Here is a 26,131-nt window from a genome sequence, read left to right on the forward strand (position 1 = left end):
TTCCTTTTTCAGCATTTGCGATGCAGTGAATGTGGCCTCCATTTCTGCCACTGACATCACATCAAGACATTTGTGTCAATTTTGGCGTTGGAAAAAAACAAAACGTGAAATCCACATTTTAGTGAATGATGGACCATTAAGATCCCGTTCATTTCCATTTATTTGCAACTCTGTTACCGTAATTACAGTTGGACCAAAATTGAATTAGTATTTACATAAAATGTAACTATTTGTATAGATTTTATTCAGCATTTTAAAAAAAATGTAAGATGTGGTTTTTCTGGTGGCTAAAAAAACCGAGTTAGCCCAAATGCAGCAAAATATATATGAAAAAAAACCCTCATAAAGAATGTGCCTTTCATGGTCAAGTGGGACATTCACGTTTTATGATGGTTTATGACCTTTAATATGAGAGAGATGATGATGATGATGAATGATCTTTGTTACCTGTTTTTCATGAAAGCGGTTAACATTTTTTCAAAAATAAGCCTCCAATGCTGGAATGACCCAAATTTATGATTTATATTTGTAATTATGTGTTAAAGCAAAACTAACACACTGCTTGTTATTAGATTTTTTTTTATTAACGAAACAAAAGTACAGATCAGTATACCAAATATATGAAACAACCATCAAGACCATTCAGTTTATAACCAGTATGCAACCCAGAATACCAGGATTTTTGCGTTCTTGACCAAAAGCTTTAGAAAAATTTCAAAACTTTAGAGGCTTTCTGTTGCTAGGGTTTGAGGAAACAGGAAACAGTGGCACTGTTAAAGTGTATGAAAGTCGGTTACTGTTTGCCATATTTACATTTTGCCGTTTTAAAGATATGTAACATTTTCAAAGCCACTTCTTTCACTTTGCGTGTAGTGGCAAGACGTCAGTGAGTAGCCGAATTCACGAGAGCTTCCGAATCGCGCGAGAAACCGCGAGACGTGAAGCTCCCAAATTTGGCCGGGCCAAAGAGCGACATCCGCTGGCGGTGAGCGACACTCGGCGGATGCTTGCTACCTGCCCGCCTGGAAGCGACGTTCAAAACCACCCAACTAGCCGACGAGTAAGGGTCCTCGAGTTTTCGGGGAGGCCGACACTGAAGCTGTGACACAAGTCTCGGTGGGACACACAGAAATGACGCACACCTGGTAGGATGTTGACTAAAGGCTGCGCCTCCAACACGGATTCGGACTCGTCCCAACATTGTTATGTTGTCAACATTATCGATGCACTTTGTGTTGGTGGTCGGCGTCGCCGCGGGAGGCTGAGTACTGTTTATGTTTCTGTGACTGCGCCACGTCCGCGATAGGTCGGTGCGTCATAACCCCACGCGCACGCAAAATGTGCTCTGATGCTGAAGCTGCAGGCGCTGAATGCGGGGGCGGGGCTTGTGTCGCTGTGATTGACAGGCCTGCTGTTGTTTTCGTGCGCAGATGGAACATTATGACCATATTACGACAACAAGACGAGCGGATTCATTGATTCTGGTAGCATGCCAAAGTTAGGCCACTAGCCAGGACAAAAAGCGGAATAGTACAGCTGGACCTTCAGCTGGATATCAAGGTTATCGAATCAATCCTCAAACTTCTTCCCATAAGGTTATTTGAGCATTTGTTTGAGATGTTTTCATCTTAGCGTCCGTGTCTGTCATTAACACTTTCTATGGAATGCTGTTTGATCATTTATTCGATATCCTTGACATCCAGTTTAACGTTCTTTGTCGTGCGCGACTAGAACGTCTCTGTTTACTCGTAAAGTCCCCCCCCTTCCCACGACTACCTAGTGCTACCTTTGGCCTTCGAGAAAGAATTTCGAGGATATTCTCAAATGGCTTTATGGAGAAAATTGTCTTGTTGAATGTGAAGGTAGAAATAAAAGAGAACCTTTTGTTTGAAGTCACCCACTTTTCAAGTGCGCAAAAGTATTGCCATCATCGGGCAGGAGGCGGGGTACGCCCTGAACCGGTTGCCGGCCAAGCAACCCACCGCAAATCAAACAACCATCCGCACTCACATTCACACCTACGGGCAATTTTAGAGTTGTCAACTAACCTAACATGCATGTTTTTGGGATGTGGGAGGAAACCGGAGCACCCGGCGAAAACCCACGCAGCAACAGGGAGAACGTGCAAACTCCGCACAGGCGGGGCCGGGGATCGAACCCCGGTCCTCAGAAGTGCGAGGCAGACGCTCTAACCAGTCGAACAGACATTATTAAATGAACTTGAAGTGAAGAACATTGAATATTTGGTGGCATAAGCCTGACTTGCTATAACTGCATCAAGCCTGCGACCTATTGACTTCACCAGACTGCTGCATTCTTCATTTGAAATGCTTTTCAGCTCTCGTGTATTTCTGGAGGTTTCTCCCTTTAGTGTCCTCTTCAGGAGGTAAAATGCATGCTCTATTGGGTTAAGGTCCAGTGATTGACTTGGCCAGTCTAAGACCTTCCACTTTCCCCCCCCTGATGAAGTCCTTTGTTGTGTTGGCAGTGTGTTTTGGGTCACGGTGAAGCTTCTCCCGATGAGTTTGGATGCATTCTTCTGTAAAGTGCCCAATAAAAGGCTTTTGTTGACTTCCGTATTCATTCTGCCGCTACCATCGTGAGTTACATCATCTATAAAGACTATCGAGGCCGTTCCGGAAGCAGCCATGCAAGCCAAGCCGTGACATGACCTCCACCTGCTTCACAGATGAGCTCGTGTGTTTCGGATCCTAAGCAGATCCTTTCTTTCTCCATACTTTGGCCTTCCCATCACTTTGCTAGAGGTCGATCTTTTGTGGTTTGTGGCCGACCCGTTTGATGTCTGTTGCTCAGTACACTAGTAGTTTCTTTCTTTTTCAGGACATATTGGCTATGCCCGATGTTTGTGCAATAGCTCTGATCGATTTTCCAGCTTCTCCCAGCTTCAAAGCGGTTTGCTTTTCTCCCATAGACAGCGTTCTAGTCTTCGTGTTTGCTCAACAGCAAATGCAGTTTTCACAGGTGAAACCCAGAGCCAACAACAAGCACTATCTCATGTTTACGCAATCAATCCAAAAGGCAACACCTGAGCAACTCGAAAAACCCGTCAGTCACATGTTCCAAAAAGTGCGTGCGTTCAAACAAAAGTTGCTCTGTGCTGAGTTGTTTAACACGTGTACAGTATTTGCTATGCTGCCTGTACTCATTGGGGTCATGGGGACCCGGCGCCGATCCCAGCTGATCGCAGCTTCACATTTCATCGTTAAAAACACAAATGTATCCAATCAAATTATTCAAATCAATGACATAAGAATACAAATAAATATAAAGAAAATATCCATCAAAGATAAATAAGAAATCTGAATACAAATACAAATCAAATCAAATGACAATAAAAAAATGGAAACAATCTAGTCCAAATGCTGAGTAAAATGCTGAAACAAATGTGTTTTTGAAAATATCCAGTGAAGAGGCAGCACTTCCGCTTTGAAATCTTACGTGATGTGAAGGACATGAAGAAAACGCAGAGAGCAAACCGTAGTGACCCAACGGCACAATCGAATGACAAACCCAAATTGTGACAGCCTTTTGCCATTTGATCCCTGCTTCACGCAAGGACGCTTGCGGGCGAGCGCTCCTTGCCCTTTTTTTTCGGGGTTCCAGCGCGCCCACATTAAAAGCCGAGTGAATGACGAGCGACTAATTGTGTTTTCAAATTGGGTCCACGGGCGCACCGCGGGGGAACGGGATTGCTCTGAGCTCCCCGCCGCAGCACCCGAGGATGTGAAATTTGCCACATTTGTAGGTCAGCCTGCCGAAGAGCTTGTCGTCAGGCAGAAGCTAATAACACCTTTTCCTCTACTGCAACAGAGTCTAAATTTGTGCCTAAATTAGGTCTTCATCTCAGTCAGTCTGCCAGGGAATCGTAATTGATTTCATAATTTTAGCAGGGGTTGCAGGAGTGTAACCCGGCCCCCTCTGGAGCTCATCAGAGGCTGACCTGCTTTTGATGAGCCACCTCCGTCGGCTCCTGTGGGCCCTCGCGCTCATGCTGACACAGGACCGCAAAAGAAGGCCACAGCTGCCTCGCTCTCGTCCTGAAGGTCTTTTTTTTCCTGGACCCACTTGCCTTCATGGGAAACAAATGTTCCCCCTCCTTCACTTGCTTCTCCTCCCTCCGTTTCGCAAAAAGAGCTTCCAGGGATATTTTGCCCTATAAAAAAAGAAAAAAAAGAATTATCCCGTCTCCCTAATTCCCAATTATTATGCACGGTTTTATTGGAAAAAAAAAAAAGAGATTTTCCCAATTTGATGCAAGCAGGGGATGAATTTGAGTGTGACACCCTATCTCTCTCTCTCTCTCTCTCTCTCTCTCTCTCTCTCTCTCTATTCTCCGCCACAGCGACGTGGGGATCCTCCACTCGGTTGCAGTGGCGAGGTAGAGCGTGCCGTGAGGCTGTCACGTAAGCGTTTTCCTGCGGGGCACAGCGCTTCCTGCCTCAGGTAGAAGTGCTCTCAGTCTTCTCAGCGTTCCTGCTGCCAAGGCGCCAGGCGGCACGCGCTCCTCTCTGCCAAGGCGACGCCATTCTGCAAAAGGCTCGGAAATGGAGAAGGTAAAATTGCAGATTTCGTTCATTGATTTGTGTGGTTTGTTCGTTTTTTTTTTTTGCAGAGGTTTCCACAGTATGTTACTGTAAATGTGCCGAAATATTTTCTCCACATTATAGTTCATGCTGGTCCTCACTCTCTGCTTCCAATGCTTCCAATCCAATTTTTTCTCGTGTCTTTCACTGAACTTAAACCTTCATGATCACAAAAGAGAGTAAAAAGTTATTCTGATAAGATTGGAGTCGATTTAAGTCAAGTTAATATCATTTCTATCGTGCCAACTCACACTTTACACATTAAGAAGGTCAAGAATGAAACTACTTAAATAGTTAAAAGAAAACTACCTCAACCAGAGGCGGCGGAACCGGGGCCAACACACACACTTTTTTTCAGGAATGGCAAATTTCCATCAGCACCGCAACAGAAGAAACCCGAAAAGAACCCTGGCTCTCTGGGGTTGAGACAGAGAGACGGAGGGTGGAACGATGATGAGAGAACAATAGGCACAACAACAGTCGAAGTCCCATGATGTTAGTGTCATTGTGTCTTTTGCGTGATAGTGGGTCTGTAACTAAAAGGTGAGCGTTTCAATGAACAGCACCTTGCGATTGGCTGGCAACCAGTCCAGAGCGTACCCCGCCTCTCTCCTAATAGTCGGCTCGGGATGAGCGGTGTCGAAAATGGACGGATGTATAATGAACAGATTCTGGCCCATGTTGAGTACAGTCAGAAACGCAACATTTCAACGTGATCCAAATAAATTGCACGGATGACTAGGAATCTATGATGCAGTGACTGAATACAAAAAGATGGCACCTCTTCTGCTGAAGGTGTTGTTTTTTTTCTTTCCCTTCATTAGAGTTGCTCAGAGTGCTCGGAGACGACGCTTGCGCAGAGCTTGTGCACACTGTGCAACAAGTGGTTGTGTTACCAGTGCACGGACGTGCACCGGCATCAGAGAGCCGCGGTGTCATCCCAGTACGCAGACCTGCACGACCAGCAGAGGCCCGAGCCGCACCAGAGAGGCTCGGGCTCGCTTCCTGCGACCGGACCGGGCAAGTGCGCTTTCGCTCAGTCTTCGCTCGGCTTCCCTTTGCCTGCCGGTGGCACGTTTTACTGTTCAAGTTGCTCCGTTTTTTTTTTCTGCTTCAGATCGCAATCACTCCGTCAATCACAATTTTAGCACTTTAGCACTATTTAAGTCTTTCTTACATTGGGTCGTCATCCGCGGAGGCTCAGAAAAGTATTGCTTCTATTTTAACAAAGTATGGAGGAGAAAGTACCTGCGAGCAACTATTTAAGGTACGAGGACTGTTTGGTGGCAATGAACTCAACTCAAGCAGCAGTTTGGCAGAAAGTGAACAATTCTTCAAAGAAAAGGCTTCACGCCGTTATTGCTACTCCCAGTTGAAGGAAGTTTACTTTCAAAACTAAGAACAAAATGAAGGCAATTACAAATTGGGGATTTCAAACAACCACGTAGTTTTGCCTTAGTAAAGTCCATTTAGCTTAATGCTAATAAACAATGCAAAACACCTTCGATAGGCTAACAAGTGTGTCGTGGCGTTTATTGATATTTTAGCACAAACGGCGGAGCGACACACGTAGAGAGACAGCATAACAATACTCACAGGCATAAATTATTTATCCTTTCCGAAAAACGACTAATATTACTGCTGCGAATGTCTGTATTATACTGGGCGGCCCGGTGGACGACTGCTTAGAGCGTCTGCCTCACAGTTCTGAGGACCGGTTTTCGATCCCCGGCCCCGCCTGTGTGGAGTTTGCACGTTCTCCCCGTGCCTGCGTGGCTTTTCTCCGGGCACTCCGGTTTCCTCCCAGGTGCCAAAAATATGCACGCTTGGTTCATTGAAGACTCTAAATTGCCCGTAGGTGTGAATGTGAGTGCGGATGGTTGTTTGTTTGTATGTGCCCTGCGATTGGCCGGCAACCAGTTCAGGGTGGACCCCGCCTCCTGCCCGTTGATAGCCGGGATAGGCTCCGGCACTCCCGCGAGAAGCGGGAGGGAGAAGCGGTGAAAGAAAATGGATGAATGGATGGATGGATGGATGTATTATACTGCCCCCAGGTGGCCAAGGTGCACACACCAGAAGGAGGAGCACAATTGAAGCAAAATATGTGGCAAACGCTATTTCATTCTTTACATTCTTTTAAATTATACTTTATAAAGTGCATGTTTCCTTATTGAAAAACACAAAAGCCTTACTTCAAAAACACTCCATGTGACTATTTAAATATGGTATGCCTTTTAGTAATAGTTGAAAATGGTTCCTGAAGATTGCTATTTTTAATCACACCTTTATTTAGATAAGTGTCCCAGATTTGTAAAGAGGCTGTAAGGTTTGATTATTTGCTAATATTAGCATGCTGCTATTTAAAGAGCCTCAAGTGGAGTAGAAGCTTTTTTAGAGCGCTCGTTTGTCCTCTGCGCTCACCTACGGTGAGGTCCCATGGTTAGTTTGCGCAGTGTGACGGGAGCTCGCAGACAGGATGCGGTCACTCACGTCGGGTTTGAGAGCACTCAACGACGCTGCGCTCGTAAACCACGCAAGCGCGAGCGGGTCGAACCAGCTGAGGCGGCCAACAGAGCGCAGTGAGGCTACGTTCGTCACTTTCCGCGCTGACCTATTTACAAGTGTATTGAAAGATATTCGGGCTGCCGCTTGTTTTGTCACTTGGATTGGACAGCCTGAATTCACGCAGTCGCAAAGTGTAGTATGCGTTCTAACATAAGTCAGGACACATTTTGGACATTTCCATTTAGCGGTGTACTCGCTTTTGTTTGCAGAGGTTTAGATATTAAAGGCCATGTTAATAAACTTTTTTTTTTGCCATTTCCGTTTTCCTGACTTTGGGGGGCGTGGCTAAAACAGCGCACGAGTCCCCCCTCCCCTGCTTTATAAGAACTTTATAAGAACGTTGGCATCAGCGGTCATCCGGCGAAATTCCGACGTGCAGTTAGCTAGCTCGCTAGCTATCTATGCCTACAGCCCTGAAGTGCATCTTTCCCTCGGATAGTCCGCTGGCATGACCGCTTACTGTAGAGTGCCTCATTGTTGGCTGTGAGTGCGCGCATGTCACGGTGAGAAGCGCCAAGAGGGGAAAAGAAGGTGGAAAAGGAAGTCCTACTTGATAGCCAGCGCGCGCAGCGGCTCTTCTCGCTGGTGTGGCCGCTTGAGTGGGCCTCGTTGTCGCGGCGCGGAGAAGCCCCACGATAACCCGATGCGACGTATTTAAGTGGATATCATTTCGTAGCTCAAACGTAGTTACGTGTAGGCATAAGAAAGATGCGAGACGAAGCAGCGTCCATATTTCCAGGTGGTACTAGTGCTATTTGATGAACAATTGACATTTGAGCGGTGTGCTTTCGGCGCATTCAGCTGACACCCTCGTTGGAGAGCATCGAGAACAATTTGATTCATGATTTTGAACACTCACTTCAGATATTTGGCGAAATGATTCAAATCTGGCAAGGTGGATAACAACACTTCTCCGTGGTGTGTCAAATTGAGAGGACATTTATTTTCGCTTTAGAGGGAACATTTACAAGCTGTACACTGACTACTTTACATTGTAGCAAAGTGTCACTTGTTCAATGTTGTCCCGTGAAAAGATATGATGAAATATTCCCAAAAATGGGAGGCGTGTACTCCCATTAGTGAGATACTGAATATACAGTAAAGCCTGTGCTGCGACATGATTGTAGTAAACACATTGTCTTGTGTAATGTTCCTCATTTGGGCAGCACATACTTTCCAAGCTATCCAGAAAAATGGAATGTGTTTATATGGGCACTCTAGCAGTCGACTGTAGACTAGGAGAGAATGGTTAATATATATATATCTATAAAAAAACAAAAACAGAGGCCACAATATCCTTTCGATCAAGCGGCAGTGTCATTGTTGTCGACATAATTCCCATCATGCAACTAAATAGTGTCAGTTTCGTGAGAGCCACGTGTAATCTCCTAGTTAAAGAAGATTATGTTGCTGACAAAATGATGTCAGATGATTTCCCTTGCGGCAGTTATTGTTGGCGTTGTCGTTCATACCGCTGACTCCAGCCTCCGCCCAGGCCGCCCTGAATGGGAAGACTGGTAGAAAATGGATCGATGGATGTTAAAGTACCGTATTTTCACGACCATAGGGCGCACCGTGTTAAAAGGCGCAGTCTCAGTTACGGGGTTACATGGTGAGGGCGGCCATGATGGACGGATTAGAGACAGCAGGAAGCAGAGCAAATGAAGATGTTGAGGTTCGCTCTCGGAGTCACCAGGTTGGATGGATCCAATTAGAAATGAGCTCATCAGAGGGACAGCCGAGGTTCGATGTTTTGGAGACAAAGTTAGGGAGAGCAGACTTGGATGGTTCGGACACGTCCAGAGGAGAAATAGTGAGTATATTGCTAGAAGGATGACGAGGATGGAGCTGCCAGGCAAGAGAGCGAGAGGAAGACCAAAGAGAAGGTTGATGGATGGAGTGAGGGAAGACACGAGGGCAGTTGGTGTTGGAGAGGACGATGCAGGAGATTTACAGGGCTTCCATGGAAAAGGATGACGGGACAAGCCCAAAGGAAAAGAAGAAGAAGTCTCAGTTAGGGGGTCTAGTTCTGTATTTAACACACACATAAGGCGCACCACCGTATTATTGGGCGCAGGCATGGTAAAACATACGCTAGCTTAAAACACATGCTAGCATGCATGCACGCTAAAACAATGTTCTTAAAAAGGCAGCGGGAGCAAAACTGAGTTCGGTTGTACTTTCCTGAAGTATTTAACAATGTACTCACGTTATTTTTGGATCAATCCTCATCCACAAATCCATCAAAGTCCTCATCTTCTGTATCCGAAATGAACAGCTGGGCAAGTTCTCCATCAAACGCGCCGGGTTCCCTCTCGTCATGTCGGAGTCCGTCTCGTTGCCGTGCGGCTCCTCAGAAATGATGCCGGCTTTCGCGGAAGCTCGAACAACAGTGCAAGCAGACACGTTAGCCCGAGCATCCACAAGCCATTGACAAATTGTGGCGTAACTCGCCCGGCGCTGCCTCCTAGTCTTCGTAAAGCTGTGTTCGCCATCCGTCATCCGTCGCTCCCACTTTGAACGCCCCGTTTACACCCTCAGTCGAATGGTGAGTGTAGAGACGCTTCTCCCGGCTGTTCTTTGCTCATTAATCCATTGCTCCAGTTGGTCTTCCAACTGGAGCAATGGATTAAATCCACCTCACCTCATCTTCCTGACTTGGCGGAGCTCGTTTTCCTGCTTCCTCCACTTGCGACCCACGGATTCGTCGATCTTGAATTCTCTCGCGGCTGCTCGATTCCCATGTTCCTCCGCGTAACTGATAGCTTGCAGTTTCAACTGTGCTTCGTAAGCGTGTCTCTTCGTAGGTGCCATTTTCGGGGGTCCTTAGCCAAACCGATGTTGTTTTGCACAATGCACATACCGCCGCTATACACCTACTGGGGGCGTGCGATTAGCGTCCTCTTCCACGCGCACCCTTCCGCACGCTGTCCTCAGTCAAGTCCGCCTTTCCTCTATATATAAGCAGCGTGTTGGCAGGAAAGGCTCCCATCAGTCAAGCGGAGCGCTCATTAATGTCACAACAACAACATTTACAGCTTCTGGAACTCGGTGCACACATAAGGCGCGCCACATTATAAGGCGCGCGTCCATTTTGGAGAAAATGTCAGACTTTTAAGTGCGCCTTATGGTCGTGACAATACGGTAGTTGTTTGTTCTTTCTACACACACTTGCTGGGTACAACATTAGGTACACTTGCACAATCTCATGCAATGAGATCCAATACACGAGCTGCATCAAAAAGTCTTCCTGAAACGAGATTCCTCCCTTTAATGTGAAGATGACGTAAAGAAGATGCATATTCACTCAGAAGGCAGCACGGTGAGAAAGTGGTTAGCATGTCTGGCTCGCAATTCGGGGATCGCATCTCGACCGTGGGCTCTTGCATGTTCCCTTGGCGCTTGCGTGGGTTTTCTTCCAGTACTCCGGCTTCCTCCCACACTCCCAAAATGTATATTCGGTACATTGAAGACGCTAAATTGTCCACAGGTGTGAATGTGATTGGCGAGGCCTCTCTATGGCCCAGTCGACCTGCGACCTCTACGTCATTTTATATAGTCACTAAATATATTTAAAAAAAATAAAATAATTGAAAAATATAGTGTCAGACGCTGATAGGCATAATCAGCATACTGTCATCTACTCTTGTAGTGGCTTGGGTGAAAATTATTATTATTTTTATTATTATTTTGAACAACTGCGATTGGCTGGCGACCAGTTCAGGGTGTACCCCGCCTCCTGCCCGATGACAGCTGGGATAGGCTCCAGCACGCCCGCGACCCGCGTGAGGAGAAGCGCGACAGAAAATGGATGGATGGAGGGATGGATGGATATTTTGAACAAAAGGTAGTTGTTGATTATTGCTTTAAGATCCCCAACTTAAAAGTTCATTGGCACGAAGATGCCACAAGATGGCACCAGAGCACCACGTGGCGCACCTTCAACTTACCTCAACATACAGTGGTGCCTTACATATGAAGTTTTTTAGATAAGAGCCATCACTTGGGCCGTCTTTTGTGTGATAGGTTCCAGAAACAACATCCGCAAATAAGTGAATCCGTAAGTGGCGAATCGCAAATATGCAGGGGAACACTGTACTACAAGCCCAATTCCAATGAAGTTGGGACCTTGTGTTAAACAAATAAAATGATTACTATGATTTGCCAATCATGTTCAACCTATATTTCATTGAATACACTACAAAGACAAGATATTTCATGTTCAAACTGATGAACTTGATTGTTTTTAGCAAATAATCATGAACTTAGAATTTGATGGCTGCAACACGTTCCCAAAAAGCTGGGACAGGTAGATGCAAAGGGGAAAAGTCTTCTGTGGTCCGACGAGTCCACATTTCAAATTGTTTTTGGAAATTGTGGCTGTCGTGTCCTCCGGGCCAAAGCGGAAAAGAACCTTCCGGACTGTTATGGACGCAAAGTTGAAAAGCCAGCATCTGTGATGGTATGGGGCTGTGTGTAACTTACACATCTGTGAAGGCACCATTAATGCTGAACGGTACATACAGGTTTTGGAGAAACATATGCTGCCATCCAAGCGACGTCTTTTTCATGGACGCCCCTGCTTATTTCAGCAAGACAATGCCAAACCACATTCTGCACGTGTTACGACAGCGTGGCTTCGTAGTAAAAGAGTGCGGGTACTAGACCGGCCTGCCTGCAGTCCAGACCTGTCTCCCATTGAAAATGCGTGGCGCATTATGAAGCGTAAAATACGACAACGGAGACCCCGGACTGTTGAACAGCTGATGCTGTACATCGAGCAAGAATGGGAAAGAATTCCACCTCCAAAGCTTCAACAATGAGTGTCCTCAGTTGCCAAACGTTGATTGAATGTTGTTCAAAGAAAAGGTGATGGAACACAGTGGCAAACACGACCCTGTGCCTGCTTTTTTGGAACGTGTGGCAGCCATCAAATGATTATTTGTCAAGTCAATGATTATTTGCGAAAAACAATCAAGTTTATCCGTTTGAACATGAAATATCTTGTCTTTGTCGTGTATTCAATGAAATATAGGTTGAACGTGATTTGCAAATCATTGTATTCTGTTTTGATTGATGTTTAACACAAGGTCCCAACTTCATTGGAATTGGGGTTTTACATCTATATTATTATGACATGCTTCTTGTAAAGCTAGCCAATGTATTAGGAACAGACTACACTACTTAAAGTAAAACCTCAATCCAAACGTGTTATTATCCTTGTAAAACCATATTTTATATATATATTATTTGCAGATGTACCTAATGAAGTGTACATCCACACTTGTTGCACAAATGCTGCTCCTGAGTCCACGTGTTTGCTAATTGCGCCCCTCCTGGTTTTTTTTTTTTTTTTTTTTTTTTAGGCACGGGGTCGTATCCTTGTTCCCTCCTCATGTGCCACTCTCATAGACAGCAGCCCCTGGAGTTGCTTTGCGAGTCATGTGACCTCCTATGCTGCAACAGCTGTCACCTGTCCTCCCACAAAACTCACAGGTCAGTTCTCACACACACACACACACTCGCATACTAGCACAAGGACACGGCAAAGAAGGGCTCAATGCAGGTTAAAAAGTTCCCTGTCACTTTTATCATTAGTATCTGCATAAACACTCCCCTTGACCTGCCTCATATCTATTCAGTATTCCTGTGCTTTTGTTTTTGGTGATGTTACAGCACAGTAGTGGGCTCTAAGGTCACCTGCTCCCCGGGAGAAACACATTTCCTTCTGGCGTTGTTTATTCATGACGTTCCCCCGTGGTGACCTAATGTGCGCAGGGTGGTGCAAATTGGGAAGGCTCTCGAGGACCAGCGCTGGCTCTTTGAAAGCCTGACGGTCCAGGTGGAAGAGAAGAGGTCCGCAGTGGAGAGCAACGCGAAGCAGATCGAGGACAGGTTGGTTAGGAAATCAGTTCACAATTTAACGGCATGTACCTGACAATTGCATTCATCTTCATGTCCCAGACACTTCATTCATCTAATGAGCTCCATTACAAAAATAGTGGAAAGAGGAGTTTCTTTTTTCGTGCCTCCTAACAGGATAAGTCCCGCCCCCAAATATCCACAAAGAGGCTAAACAAGAGAACCACAAAAATGTGGGGGTCTACTGTAATGTGGTTGTCGTTTTTATTTAGTATTTTGTCCCTCTCATGTAGCTGGTAAGGTTCTCATGTTGGATCTCATAAGATTGTGCGGGTAGTGGATATGCCTGGTTTTTATGATGATGGGGGGGTGAAAAAAAAATGACCAGGTTCAAATGTTTTCCCGTAATTCCAAAAGGTATGTTTGGCACGAATACTACTCCTAACCGAAAGGACATCATACGTAGAGTGTAGCATGGTGGTGGCAACATGGTGCTTTGGGGCTGGAACTGAGGAAATTATGAGCAGTTCCATTAACGCAAAACCTTCAGGCTTCTGCCAGAAAGCAAAAAAGAGCAGCTGCACTTTAGCAGTTTTGCAGTTGTTTGTCTTTGCTTCCCCTCTTGAAAATCGTTTTTTTTTTCTTCAGTTGAGTTGTACAGGTGACTGTAGGTCACATTAATAGTGGAAATTCTTTTTATATCACAAAAACCTGGCATTAGAACAGGGGTGTGTAGACTTTTTCAATCCACTCTAAACTGAATATTGTGGCCTGTGAATTTATCTTACAATCTTATGCAAGTGGGATTTTTTTCCCCCTGCCAGATGAGATTTGTTTCCCATTTTCTGTCTTTTTGTAGAGTTCATGGAGTCAAGATTGCGCACAGGAAGGCTGAGAACCAGATTAAGATGGCAAAGATGATTATGATCAACGAGCTTAACAAACGAGCTAACCTATTAATAGAGCAACTGGAGGTAATTACTTTCTCTTCTTTTCTTCTTATCACTCAGCCAGTTAGGGAATGTACGGGTAAAGAATCAGTTACTACAATGACTCCTGGAAGAAAACAAAAAGCGGTTGAAGACAACGTGTCCGGAAGTAGATTGCAGCCGCCGTCGATTGGCGCACGGAGGGTGCGCGCCAGCGGGCACGTGAGACTGCGTGCGTCTTATTGTTTTCTCTGCAGAAAATCTCCGAGGACTTCCAGCAGCGTCTGGAGGACCGGCTGCAGGGGGCGATAGAGACCTGCGCCCAGCTGGACCAGGTGCAGAAGTTCATCAATTGGGCAACGACGCACCATTGCCGCGGCCCGGTGCTCTTCAGCAGGGGAATGGTACGCCGATCGTACCATCCAGTGATATTCACGAGAAGTAGGGCCACGTCGGGGAACAAAAAAAAAAATGATCATGAAAGTAGGTTACATTTAATGAGCTTCTGAGAAGTACAGATTTGAAGGTAGACACACACACACACACACACACACACAATGACGGTAGAAAGAAACTGCACGATATTATTCGTGCATTAGGAGTACATTCAGAATCTATAACATAAACGGGAGTCACCGTGAGGCTACACATGCTGTTTGTTGTCTGTTGACTTCTTCAAAAGAAAGTCAGCATCGCGCTCAAATCATTCCCCCATCTTGATTTCAAGAGCCGAGTTTCAATTTTGTAAATTCCTGTTTTAGTCCCGTTTCTTCCCATCAATTCCTGTGAGTTCCCAGGGAGAGTTTCCATTCGTCCGTCCGTCCATTATCTGTTCTGCTTCCGAGGTAACCGGAGCGCGTGCTAGTTGACAACTTCAATCGCAGAGCACATAAAGACAAACTTTCCAACTCACACTCGCACCTACAAACCATTTCGTTTTCAATTCACCTAAACTTCGTAATTCTTCTCATTTTGCAGCCCTAATTCGGATCAGGATTGACATAATCCAAAATGTTCTGCTTGGAAACGACACAAACTCAATTGAACATAGCATCTATGGTAAAAACAACTGTAAATCTTTTTTATTTTCTTTTTTTGTGTGTGCCCAGGCTCTCACTACAGGTGTCATGTGTAATTTACTTTGTTTACTTTACTTTGTATTTGTTCTCAAGGCGATATGAAGTGACTTAAATCTTAAAATCTTTAAGATGCATTGACTGGTACAGTAAGCATCTTAATGCTAATCTGTTCCAGCAAAGCTGAAGGAAATGCTTTAGGCAAAATGCGATGGCATGACTGTTGATTGTTCTTTCAGATTTCTCTGCAAATCCAACAATTGCTGGACTCGTCACTGCAGTCTGAAAGTTGGAGTCCCGTGAAAATCAAGTTCAATTGGGATGCGAGCTACTGGACCAAACAGATGTCCTCGTTAGGTAAAAGGAATCACATGGGAACAATATGACGATGATAACATTGTTTCCTCATCAACCCAAATGAGATTTTATATATATATATATTTGTATTTTTTATTTTCAATAGTTGTTTGCTTCTGTGTGCTTTGGAGCATCCTCCACATCCACACCTCCTTTACAATTATACTTAATTGTATTTATATATGTATATGTACCCTCGGCGAGAGTTCATACATATGCCTCCAAAAAAATGGAATAGCGTTTTTTATTATTATTTACTATTTTCATCCATTTATAAATTGTCACTGAATTTAAGAATGAGTTCTAGATCAGCAGCCTTATTCCTTCACAATACATATAAATAAAGCCTTCACTGTTGTTTAAAATGGAATTATTAATGTATATCCACATTTTGATTGCCCTTAATATGAATAAACTAGTTGACTTGCAATGAATCGGAATTATAATTTTGATTGCCACTGACATTTACCGAAGACACAACAAGAAAACAGCAAACTCTTTGTGGCAGTCCGCTTCTTCCTTGACAATTGTGCCATGTTTTTATGGTTCACTAAGAAATAATATGGTACGCTACATTGTACGTGGAGCCTCAAAGCCTGATCGAGCGTGAGAGTTTTCGGTAGATATGCAGGGCTTCGCCGCTCAGTAATTCATCTTCAGTCATGAAATTAACTCGATAGTTTCGTTGTTTTGTTAACTTTCAATGCAAGTTTGACGTTAAGGCGTGACTCAACTCTTCCGGACCCGCTGTCGTGGCTCTTCTTTTTCCAGAATTTTGCCCGATTGGCCAAAAGAGGACTTAAGGTTAAGGCGCAGAGTGCCACCAGCCGATGCGGGTGCTTTGGCACTCGTTTTCGAACACGTGTTCTAACACGGTTGCGTTCGCTCATGCAGTATGTCTTACTGTAAGTGTGTCCCATGCAGGCCAGCTGACCGTGGAAGGTGGAAACTGCCCCTACCCGCAGGGCTTGGCCCGCTCCACCGTTCTCAGGCCCCAGCCGATCACACGCTCGGCTCCGCCGGCTGTTTGCCACAGAGGGCGAGAGTCGGCCTGCGGGTACCAGATGTGCTGTGAGCCCCGCGTGTGCTGCCTGCATGGCATCCCATCTCAGTCAGATCTGGACAAGAGCCAGCTGGGAGCCCCGCTCTACAACGCAGGCTATGTTCCTCCCGGCCCTGGGTCCCGGTTGCAGAGCCAGCAGCTGCTGAGGTGCTGGGACCCAAGCGACTCTTCTGCCTTGCAAACGTCTTCCCGATGCCCTTCGCCCTCATCCCGGGTTCCCATCACGGGACCGATCCAAATGAACTGCAGCCGCGGACCTCCGTCCCAGCCGCAATCTTGTGTCTCTGAGCCACAGTCCCTGCCTGACTCGCATCTCCGTCACCGTCACCAGAGAGGCTCCCTTCCCGTCAGCAATAGTCAACAGAGCGCAGAGCAACATCGGTCGCGCCAGAGCCGTGTCCGATGCCAGGAGAAATCACCTAGCGGCGCAACTTTGCAGGAGGTGCTCGGCGAGACGGTTGCGGAGCAAGACGACGCGGCCGACGGTAGCCGGGAGGAGCGATGCGGAGCGCAGGGGAGTCGCGGACAAACAGTTGAGGCCGAACATGAGGAGCCAGAGCCTGACGCGAGCCAGCAGAGTCCTGTCCAACAACAACAACAACAACAACAACAGTTTCAGGTTTCTCCAACAGCAGAGCTTAGGAAAGAGCAGCAGAGAACCGGTCCTGCAGCGACGCTACGAGCTCAAACCAATGGCCAGGTGAGAGAAAATAGCGGTAAATACAATGGTGCTTTGAGATATCAAAAGACTGATATTTCAAATCATCCTTTCCCACTGAAATGAATGGAAACGCCATTAAGTAGGGTAGGGTTAAAGGCTAAGCTATGTGGTTATTTTAAATTACAAAAGAGTCTCTTTTTTTTTTTTTTTTATGTTTGGTTTGACAGCAAACCTCAACTGGGAGTGAGTGGCAAGAAAGAGTTTTTCTTGTTGTTCTTGTTCTTTTCCCAGCAGGGTGCAATGCCCAACCAAATGATGAAATGCTCAAATAGGACCTCTCGGTCAGCGTCCAAGAAAACTGAGCTTTGTTGTCCTCAGAAGTCTTTTTTCTCACGGCTCTGTACTGAGCCCCATTATATTATGTGTCTGTCGTATGTCATGTAGTTAGTTATGTGTTCAGTGAGTGTATCATACATGCATACTAAATACGATGTTCAGTTGGCAGCCCGGCGATCACTGATTTACTTGGCCGACATACTGTAAGAGAGAGCAAGATTATTCTGTTTTCATTCAAATCTGCGAGGTCCTTTAACTATAAACACACGCAGTTGAATTGATTGGCAAAACGATGACTTCGCACAGCTGACAGCTTGCCTGAAAACAGATGGTCCAACAGAAAGCAGCTTCTGCTTGTGTGAGGAAAGGAGGACGGGAAAACAGAGTTTCACATTTCACAGCAAAGCATCCAAGAATCTGCGAGAAAACAATGCGTGCTTTTTGAGCAAGAGCATGATTTTCCCTCGTAAAAATCCTCCCGATGCTTGAGCCAAACAAAAAGCACAAAGATCCATTGTTTCTGCGTCACGGCCCTGCGAATATGACATAAAACCACTGGAGTGTCATCATTTATGTACTTAACCTGCCCTTAATGAGCCACCCGGGGAATAGCGGGAAGTATCACTTCAGCGAGATGTATTCTTCCAATTTCTGCAAGGAGGATTCGAGTCGCGTGTGCCTGATACTCGTGGCATGATACTCAGGATGTGCCTGACCTCAATGTGGGAAAGAAGGACATGTAGAAAAAGCAAAAGATTGGCGCAAAGGACTGCTGCTTACGACACCTTTTGGAGACATCGCGGAATTTTTAGAGACGCTCGAACTCGATTTGATAGCTGGCTTACATCGAATTATACAAGAGGAGATGAAGAATGTGCAGTTTGCATGTACAGCAGCAGCAATATGAAGAAGATCACTATGTACTTGATTGAAAAATAGGATGTGATCATGTGAACCTTCAGGTCACGGTAATCCGCAAAGGGAGAATGGAGGCAGCGAGGCTCTCCTTGTTGGTTGGAGATGTTTCACCTCTCATCCAGAAACTGCTTCAATTCCAACTTGGAAGTGCCGAGTCTTTCTTTTCCCGGTGGGCGTGTCCCCGGCTGGTCAACGGCACTAGGCTGAGCTCTTTGTGGCTGATTTTTCTTTCAACTCTACGACCGTTGCAGTATCCAGGTGCAGAAAACAAAATCATCATCAGAAATAAAGCCCAAAACCTACTTGTAGCTTGCTTGTAGTGGAATAAAAGGAGCATGCCGCTTTCTAAATCAGGAATTTACATGTGGTAATTGATGCCGTTACCAATCCTTTGGTTGCATACACAATGAGAGCAATAGTTTTCAGCTGTGATCCTGAAAACCAGCACAGGCTCTGAGGGATGTTCGCGTCGCATGCCCATCATGACACCAACGGGTGCGCCCGCGCATGTGCCGGCGCTCGAAACACCGTTCAGTTCCTGCTCCTTTGTGTTCCGCGCAGAGATCGACGTCCCCGGAGGCGTCCGCGACAGCCAGCGATTGCGGCTCCGACTTACAGCAACGCAGACTCAACCCAGGTTCGGTGTGCGATGGCGCAGATACGCTAACAGGAAAGGTAAGAATAGATACATTTTAGCCTGGTCCCATCAGGCACGATTTCACTGGAAAATGGCCGTCCGTAATTCAACTTGGTGGAGATGAAGAGACGTGACCAGGAGAAAGCCTGACTTGCACACAAATATAGATCGAAGTCGGAGTGTCCGGACAAGTCTCGAAGCGCACTTTGTCGTGGTGCCGATTGTGTGTTTAGTATGCCGGCGCAGACTCCAGGCAGAGGAGAGCTTCGGATGGCGTTCTTTGCGTTGTCAAGGAAACCTCGGCCGACGTCATCCTCACCAGAAGTCGGCGGTCTCCGTTACTCTCCTATAAAACTGAGCCAGGTGATGGGAAGCCACCAAGTCGTGCAATTCTACACTCCCATGAATAAACTATAAGCTCTATATCTACATCCTTGTTAGATCCTTCATACTTGAATGAGGAGGTCCGTCGTGCTGCCAAAGACAAGTACAGCGTGTCAAGAAACGGTCACAACGGGTACGGACAGTCGACTGTGGTATTTATGCCACGTGAGATGTTTTCAAAGTGTACAATTTGTGGTTCACGTTCCTTTGAAGCAGCAGAGATTCTGAGAGAGATCCTGGAAGAGCCAGAGTTCCAGTCGTTTGCCTCGAACGCCTGAAAGTTCTTATCTCTCAACTTCCCTCACACGGGCGAAGGCAGAGCGACCCGCTACCCGCGAGCACGACGGAGAGGGATAGAACTTTGCCGCGGCAGCAAACGTGGCAGCATGTAACACGCGAGGTATGTCGAATACTGCAGAAATTTCAAACGAACCATCGGCGGTGTAGCGCTATACGTTGCTGCCGTAAGTTCAGTTCTCAGCTAACAACCCAACCCCGCCGCCATCTGGCATAAAAACCCAACCGCAACAATCATGCGAGTTAGAAACTTGATTCTCTGCGCTTCTCACTGACAGGAGAAGAATGTTGTCGTAGACCATGTCGTAATGTTTATCCAGACAAGGCACCGCGGGACTTTAGGGTGACAGGAAAGTGAGCGGCTGCCGCTGACCTTAACTGAAACGATGACAAAAAAAAAAAAAACGTTGCACGTTGTTTGTGTTGTCAGATATAGCCCAAATTTTTCAATTTCCTTAAAAAAAAGAGAATTCATCGAGCGGATGTCGTAAATAGTTGAACAGAGAAGATGGCGACTTCCAAAGGGACAGTCTGGAAACCCAAACTCCATCATCAGGTTTGCGGAAGGCATTTTGGTCACAGGCTTCAAATGTTTGGTGATGGCGAGCCCGCGAGTTGACGACACATGAAAAGCCCAGCAAACGAAAAGTCAATTCATTAGCTAGGATCGGAACGAATTTGGACCGTTGGATTTCAACTTTTGGATCGATTTCCCTGTTGAAACGATCGCCTGAACGACGCCTGGCTTTCTGCAGTTGACCGTTCAAAGCACAGAAGACGGCTGAAATGGTCACGCCATTCTATCCTGTTTTCTCAATCTCCGCCATGCTCAACTAACATGTAATCATGTGTTTACTTGAGCTTTTGCCACAGGTGACATCATTGTGAAAAGTCAACCGAGTAACATCGGCATTGCATCTCATTCCCCGTTTGAGTCGAGCATCCGAGTGAGATTGAGCGGCTGATCGGAATCAGAATCAGAATCGTCTTTATTTGCCGAGTATGTCGAAAAAACACACAAGGAATTTGTGCCGCTCGGGTACGACAACAGACGGTGGATTGACAGAGAACACAAAAGACATTGAGAAGTGAGTCGTGTAATGTCTCCAAAGACCAACGAAAGACACAAAAACAAAAACAATACTAGAGAGCGCGTCACCGAGGCGACCGCACTGGTAGGCGCCATCTTGATCGATTCAATCTCGGGTGCGACTAACGTTCTTTTCCTTATAGGGGGCGTCCGGGGGCTCGGGGACCGAGAAGGCTCACTCAGTCTCAGCGTCACGGTGCGCAGACAAACACCAGTGGCTCACTGTCGACCGCGAGTGGGATACTTGTCCGAGGGCCAGCTTTCCTAAAGCATCCGAACTGCCACCCGACGACTCTCAGGACAGTAACTCCGCCCTGGACTTTGACTCCGACTCTGACCCCAAGTCGGTCCCAGAAGAGGCTGCGGACTCACGAGTCGACCCGCACTTCGACTCGGACACGTCGCCGGAGTTTTCATCCGAGGCGGAACTGGAAGGTGCGGGCAAGGAGAATGAAGTTCTTAAAAGCTGCGACAGAAACGGGTCTACGGGGGATTCCGATCAAAGCCTCGCATGCGACGCAGACCCAGAATCGGCTTCGGGAACAGGATCGGAGGATGGCCGCGGAGGATTCGAAGTCGATGCGGATTCAGGCGCCGCCGAAACAGAGTCAGATGCCCAACCGGAACTTGACATCATATTCCAGGCGGGAACAGATTCAGACCCATTGTCCGATCCGCTGCTGAGCCGCCAGGGCTCTGCGGAGTCTGAACCGGATGTGGAATCGGAGCTCGAAACAACAGATGACCCGCAGCCTCTGCGCTCCGACCTCGAGGAAGAGGACCCCGTGGGACCCGGCCAGAGGCCGCTGCTGATCGCGAACCCCGGGCCGCCGAGGAGAGCGGAACTTGAGGAGGAGGACGACGCCGAAGTGGAGAGTGAGGACTTCTGTGGAGTGTGTCTGATCGGTGGGGATCTTTTATGCTGCGATCGCTGTCCAAAGGTTTACCATTTGTCCTGTCACGTCCCTCCTCTGCTGAGCTTCCCTTCGTAAGTTTTGAATTCCTTCCTTCGCTCGGAACGCACATCGGAGCTGATTAACCGCTGAGCCGCCGAACCGATTGTTTGTTTGTTGCCGTGGTCAGAGGGGACTGGCTGTGCAGCCTGTGCAGAGATGTCGTGCAGCCACAGGTTGAATACGACTGTGAAAATAGAAGAAGATCTGGGGAGCACGCAGCAGTCCACGGCCTGTCTGCATGTGATCAGAGAGTAAGTCGCTTTTACGAGCCATCGGCGGTAACGCACACGCTCGCTTTGCGTTGTTTCTAACACCTCTTTGCTTTTATCTGTTAGAAATGTGAGCGATTGACCCTCCTGATCCTGAATAACATCCTGAGCGCGCCCTTTCACGAGCCCGTCAGTCCACTTGTGAGTGCTTTTCCTGCTTCCTCTTTCATGAAGTCAAGTGCAAGTTCAAAGCGCCCATGCAAAACAAAAGAAAAGAGTGATTTCAATGTTTGTGCTGTCCTGTATGTTCTCTCGTCACTAATTAAGATAAATGTTCTGGAAAGTCTGAAGATTATCAGGAAGTCAATGATTAATGTCAGTGTCGGGCTGCGCGTTTGGCAGCCGGACCTTCAGCGGACGCTTAACCCACTCGACGCGCCGCTATCAGATCGTACGTCATCAGTTCAGAAACGATTTTTAGCGGACTTGACAAAAACACAAAACATTGCAATAAAATCCAGCCTCCCCCCGAGATGCAAATGATTAAATATATTCGTGAGCGCATATCGCTGCAGACCTTTTTCGCTTGTTGACCAGAGTTGACCGGAACTAGTTTTTCTCTGACCAAGCAACCAGAGGACGGATGTCGGATAATGAATTTGAAATCGTGTCAAATGTGGGTGGTGGTCGTCGTCGTCGTGGTCGTGGTGTAGGCTCGCCATTATTATCAGATCATCAAGCGGCCCGTCGACCTGTCCGTGATCCGCGCCAGGCTTCACAAGAGGAGCGCGCAACATTACAACTCGCCCGAGCAGTTTGTGGCTGATGTCTGCCTCATGTTTCACAACTGTGCAAAGTTCAACTACGTAAGTTCTGACTTATCCGTTTCTATCGATTCATTCCACGCCACCATTATTGTTAATTGCCGCGAGCGTTGTTACCTGTCTGAACTCAGCCCGATTCAGAGGTGGCGCAAGCGGGCCGCAGTCTCCAGGCCTTTTTCGCCACCGAGCTGGAAGAAGCGTTCCCGGGCCGAGCTTTCCCGGCGACCGAGGCGGACAGCGACAGCGACGAGTACGACGAGGCCTTCCGAGCGAACGAGGGCGGCTTCCCCTGGCCGGAGAGGAGGGAGCAGTGCCACAGGAAGAGGAAGAGGAGACAATCGCTCAAGTCGAGGAGACATCACATGTGACCGGGCGGGACTGCACTTGGATTATTGGGATTGAAACACCTGCTGGAATGTTTGGGTTTTCGCGATCGAATTTGGTCTTTTTGTGGAGTTGTGACCCTCCTCGTCATTTTGTCTTCCTCTCGGAGCGTTTGGTTGATTGCCTCGAAAAATGTGAGAGCGGGTCAGCGCTTTGATCGACAGGCGGTCAGCGCGGGCCGCGGCCCGCCGCTCTCCCGAGGTTAGCGGCGATAGGCCTGCAGCGGATGGACGTAACGAGAGCACGCTGGCGGCGCCGAGGCTTAAACCTTGGCCAGTAGCGAAATCCATCAGCGGTTTTGAGCGCGGCGTCGAGGTTTCGCTCCCTCGGAGCGAGAAGGAATTCTGGCTCCGGCTCGGACTTTGCGTCCTTCTGTCTACGGAGCTCTTTTATCAGCACAGCAAATCGAAGCCTGATCTGATAATATACAACCGACGCATCGAGTTGACATGTCGAGAAGAACGGCCAAAAAATAAGAACCCAGCGTGCGGAAGGTTGGCTTTTATAATTGGACTGTAATTATGACATCATATTTTGCTCGCGATGAGACCCCGATGATGCACTAACAATCACTACATGTAGCTTGTATGATATACCTCGAGGTTTCTCTGCTGTTGTATGTTTGGGGAAAAAGGTGTCTTTCCAGAGCAAACGGCTTCAAATCCCTGGAAAGTGAAAACGCGGCGGTTCACGTCACACACCAGAGTCGCCCTGCCAAATTTCAACGATTAACAAAAAAGTCACCGAAAAAGATCCAATGAGGCTTGGAAAATCATGGCTGAAACCACGCCCCGTTCAACTGTCAATAGTCCATCAAACCCCACACCGCCACCGGCCGGGATCCTCTCGGGCGACGGACGACACAACTACGCCGCATAGAACGACGGGACTCACGCCGGACACCCGAGGGCCTTGTTCACTGGGCAGTTTTATCCACGCCCCCCCCCCCCCCAAAAGGAAACCTAAAATAGCTAAAGAAAAAGACAAATGACATAGCATGTTTTCAGCAACTCTTTTAAATTCACTTTCCAGGGTCTTGAACCCGCCGTTCCTTCCTGCACTTTGATCAATTGTATTTAGCGCCTGAGGAAATGTCCAGTGTACGTGTCAAACTATACACAACCTTGTCTTATTCCCATTTCCTAATAGTCGGCCAAGGATTATACGCAATTGTTGGAAATGTTTCTGATTCCCGTCTCATTCAAGTGTGTTTTTTTCATTCCGCGCTCGAGTAAATAAACACCCTCGGCAAAATGCGGTAGTTTGTTGACTAAAACATGTGGCTACGGATTAGACGATAAGTGCCACTCACCAGTAGTATTTCATTGGCGAGGACGGAAACGGGACCTTTGTGTCAGTATGCGAATGTTTTGCTTTGACGAGAGTTGGGGAAAATGTTTCACCCGGTAACTTGAAGTATCTCAGGCCCAGTAATAGCGTCACATGTTGCCATTGATAATCAGAACTGTTGCTGTGTTACGCCAAGCCACTTTGTCCAACTGGAGCACATTTCCTTCCGAGGTTCATTTGCGTCCTTCAGTGTGTATGTATATGTTGGAAAATATTCTACGGACGGCACTTTGTAACTTTGACGTTTTGAAAAGTGTTGCAGAAATAAAGTCATTGTTAGATTGACGTTGTATTCCATCGGTGTTAATGGGACTGGCATATATATATATATATATATATACATCGTTTGAATGCAAACAAATTCATTTCACTCTTCTCTTGTATGAAGACAAAACATCTTCTAACAATACTGAAGAAACATTTGGATGTTTATTTTTTTTCGCGAGCCGTAACCACACAACAATTGACAAAATAAGAATTCATGTTGCACAATTGTGATTTTTGGAGCTGTGGGATTTTCGTTGGCCACCACGAAAGCTGCCGAGCTTTGTACGATCTGCAAGCTTTACTTCAGAGTTTCCAGACATTGACATCATAATGCCATTTCACTGGTTTTTTTAAAATTGTTTAAATGTATGTAGGTGCCACGGGCACTTTACGAACAGTTACGGTCAACGGCAAACTTGCAAAATGTCATTGTCGGACGACAAGGTCGGTGACCTTTCGGTCAGCCGAGTCGAACCCCCCAGAATGATTAGACACGGCGGCAACCTTTCGGTAAACAATGGAAGGGCACACGGTGAGAGAGAAAAATGCTTCCCGACGAGCGTGGCGGCGTGTGAAATCGGTGTGCCGTGTTTGTAGCTGGACAATCGTGCATGATGACGCATTCAATTTGATGTGCTGACCTTTTTGTGCTATTTATGAAGATGGTTCCACGGATTTGACTTCGCATTTTAGTAAGTGGACGAACGAAGTGACGTCTGCTGTGATCGGCATACGGCCTTTTAGTGCCATTAAGAAGGTCCTACGGATTTGGGTTTACATTTTAGTAGTAGTTGACCCTGGTTTAAAAAGGAGCCGTGTCTGCGCCGGCACGCAACCGGGGGGCCCTCCGTAGGAACGGACGGAAAGAATTGCGGTCATCGAATGTTTATCAGCAATCAAGTGTCCACGTGAGAACATTCGAGACAGATAAGACAACAATATAGTCGGCCATTTTGCCAGTCTTGGCTTTTGGTGATGGAAAGCGTCACTCCACTTCATCCTCCTCAGCTGACACTGACAGCAGTACTACCACAGCTGGCACACATTCAGTGTCGCCGTGAAAAAGGGTGGTTTCAGAAAATTTGTCCTCACCTGTCCTCCTCCAGAGGTACGCGCAGGCTTTATCTCAAGAACTTTTTACGCTAACTACATCCTTTTGTTTCTATTCAATTTGGATACATGTATTAAAGTTGCGACGAATATTTGTTGCCCCCGACCGAGTCTGTAAAAGAACCTCTACGCTGTATCTCGGGAACCGTAACAGATACAGACATGCGCTTAGCACAGCGATATCGGCAATACACAACTTTATATTCAACTTTAGTACATTTACGGAGCCTAAAATCAATGCCCTTCAAGTTA

At 46.8% G+C, this 26,131-nt stretch overlaps 1 protein-coding gene across 10 annotated transcripts; it reads left to right on the forward strand.

Annotated features, from left to right (window-relative positions):
• Nucleotides 1-766: 766 nt before the first annotated feature.
• Nucleotides 767-24,787, forward strand: trim66 (tripartite motif containing 66). 10 transcript variants are annotated; one of them, XM_061750804.1, is made up of 18 exons: nucleotides 779-1,145; nucleotides 4,364-4,574; nucleotides 5,429-5,624; nucleotides 12,536-12,665; nucleotides 12,948-13,064; nucleotides 13,891-14,005; nucleotides 14,218-14,364; nucleotides 15,276-15,393; nucleotides 16,318-17,156; nucleotides 18,933-19,046; nucleotides 19,242-19,371; nucleotides 19,450-19,525; nucleotides 19,606-19,792; nucleotides 20,923-21,767; nucleotides 21,863-21,986; nucleotides 22,071-22,145; nucleotides 22,658-22,810; nucleotides 22,900-24,787. In XM_061750804.1, the coding sequence occupies exons 2-18, from the start codon at nucleotides 4,566-4,568 to the stop codon at nucleotides 23,134-23,136; spliced, it is 3,612 nt and encodes a 1,203-aa protein (XP_061606788.1). In that variant the 5' UTR covers nucleotides 779-1,145; nucleotides 4,364-4,565; the 3' UTR covers nucleotides 23,137-24,787. The 10 variants fall into 10 exon arrangements, with proteins under 10 accessions (XP_061606804.1, XP_061606762.1, XP_061606771.1 ...); XM_061750820.1 differs by lacking the exon at nucleotides 22,900-24,787 and having other exon boundaries at nucleotides 767-1,145; nucleotides 22,574-22,672; XM_061750778.1 differs by having other exon boundaries at nucleotides 776-1,145; nucleotides 22,658-24,787.
• Nucleotides 24,788-26,131: the final 1,344 nt, after the last annotated feature.

Source organism: Phyllopteryx taeniolatus, chromosome 2 (genome assembly GCF_024500385.1).
Source record: "Phyllopteryx taeniolatus isolate TA_2022b chromosome 2, UOR_Ptae_1.2, whole genome shotgun sequence".
Lineage (NCBI taxonomy): Eukaryota > Metazoa > Chordata > Actinopteri > Syngnathiformes > Syngnathidae > Phyllopteryx > Phyllopteryx taeniolatus.

Bases quoted from the DNA above. Each gene is read 5' to 3' on its own strand.
- trim66 (XM_061750778.1), top strand. The intron at 14,365-15,275 runs GTACGCCGATCG...TTGTTCTTTCAG, and splicing joins TGCTCTTCAGCAGGGGAATG to ATTTCTCTGCAAATCCAACA. The intron at 21,768-21,862 runs GTAAGTTTTGAA...TGCCGTGGTCAG, and splicing joins CCTCTGCTGAGCTTCCCTTC to AGGGGACTGGCTGTGCAGCC.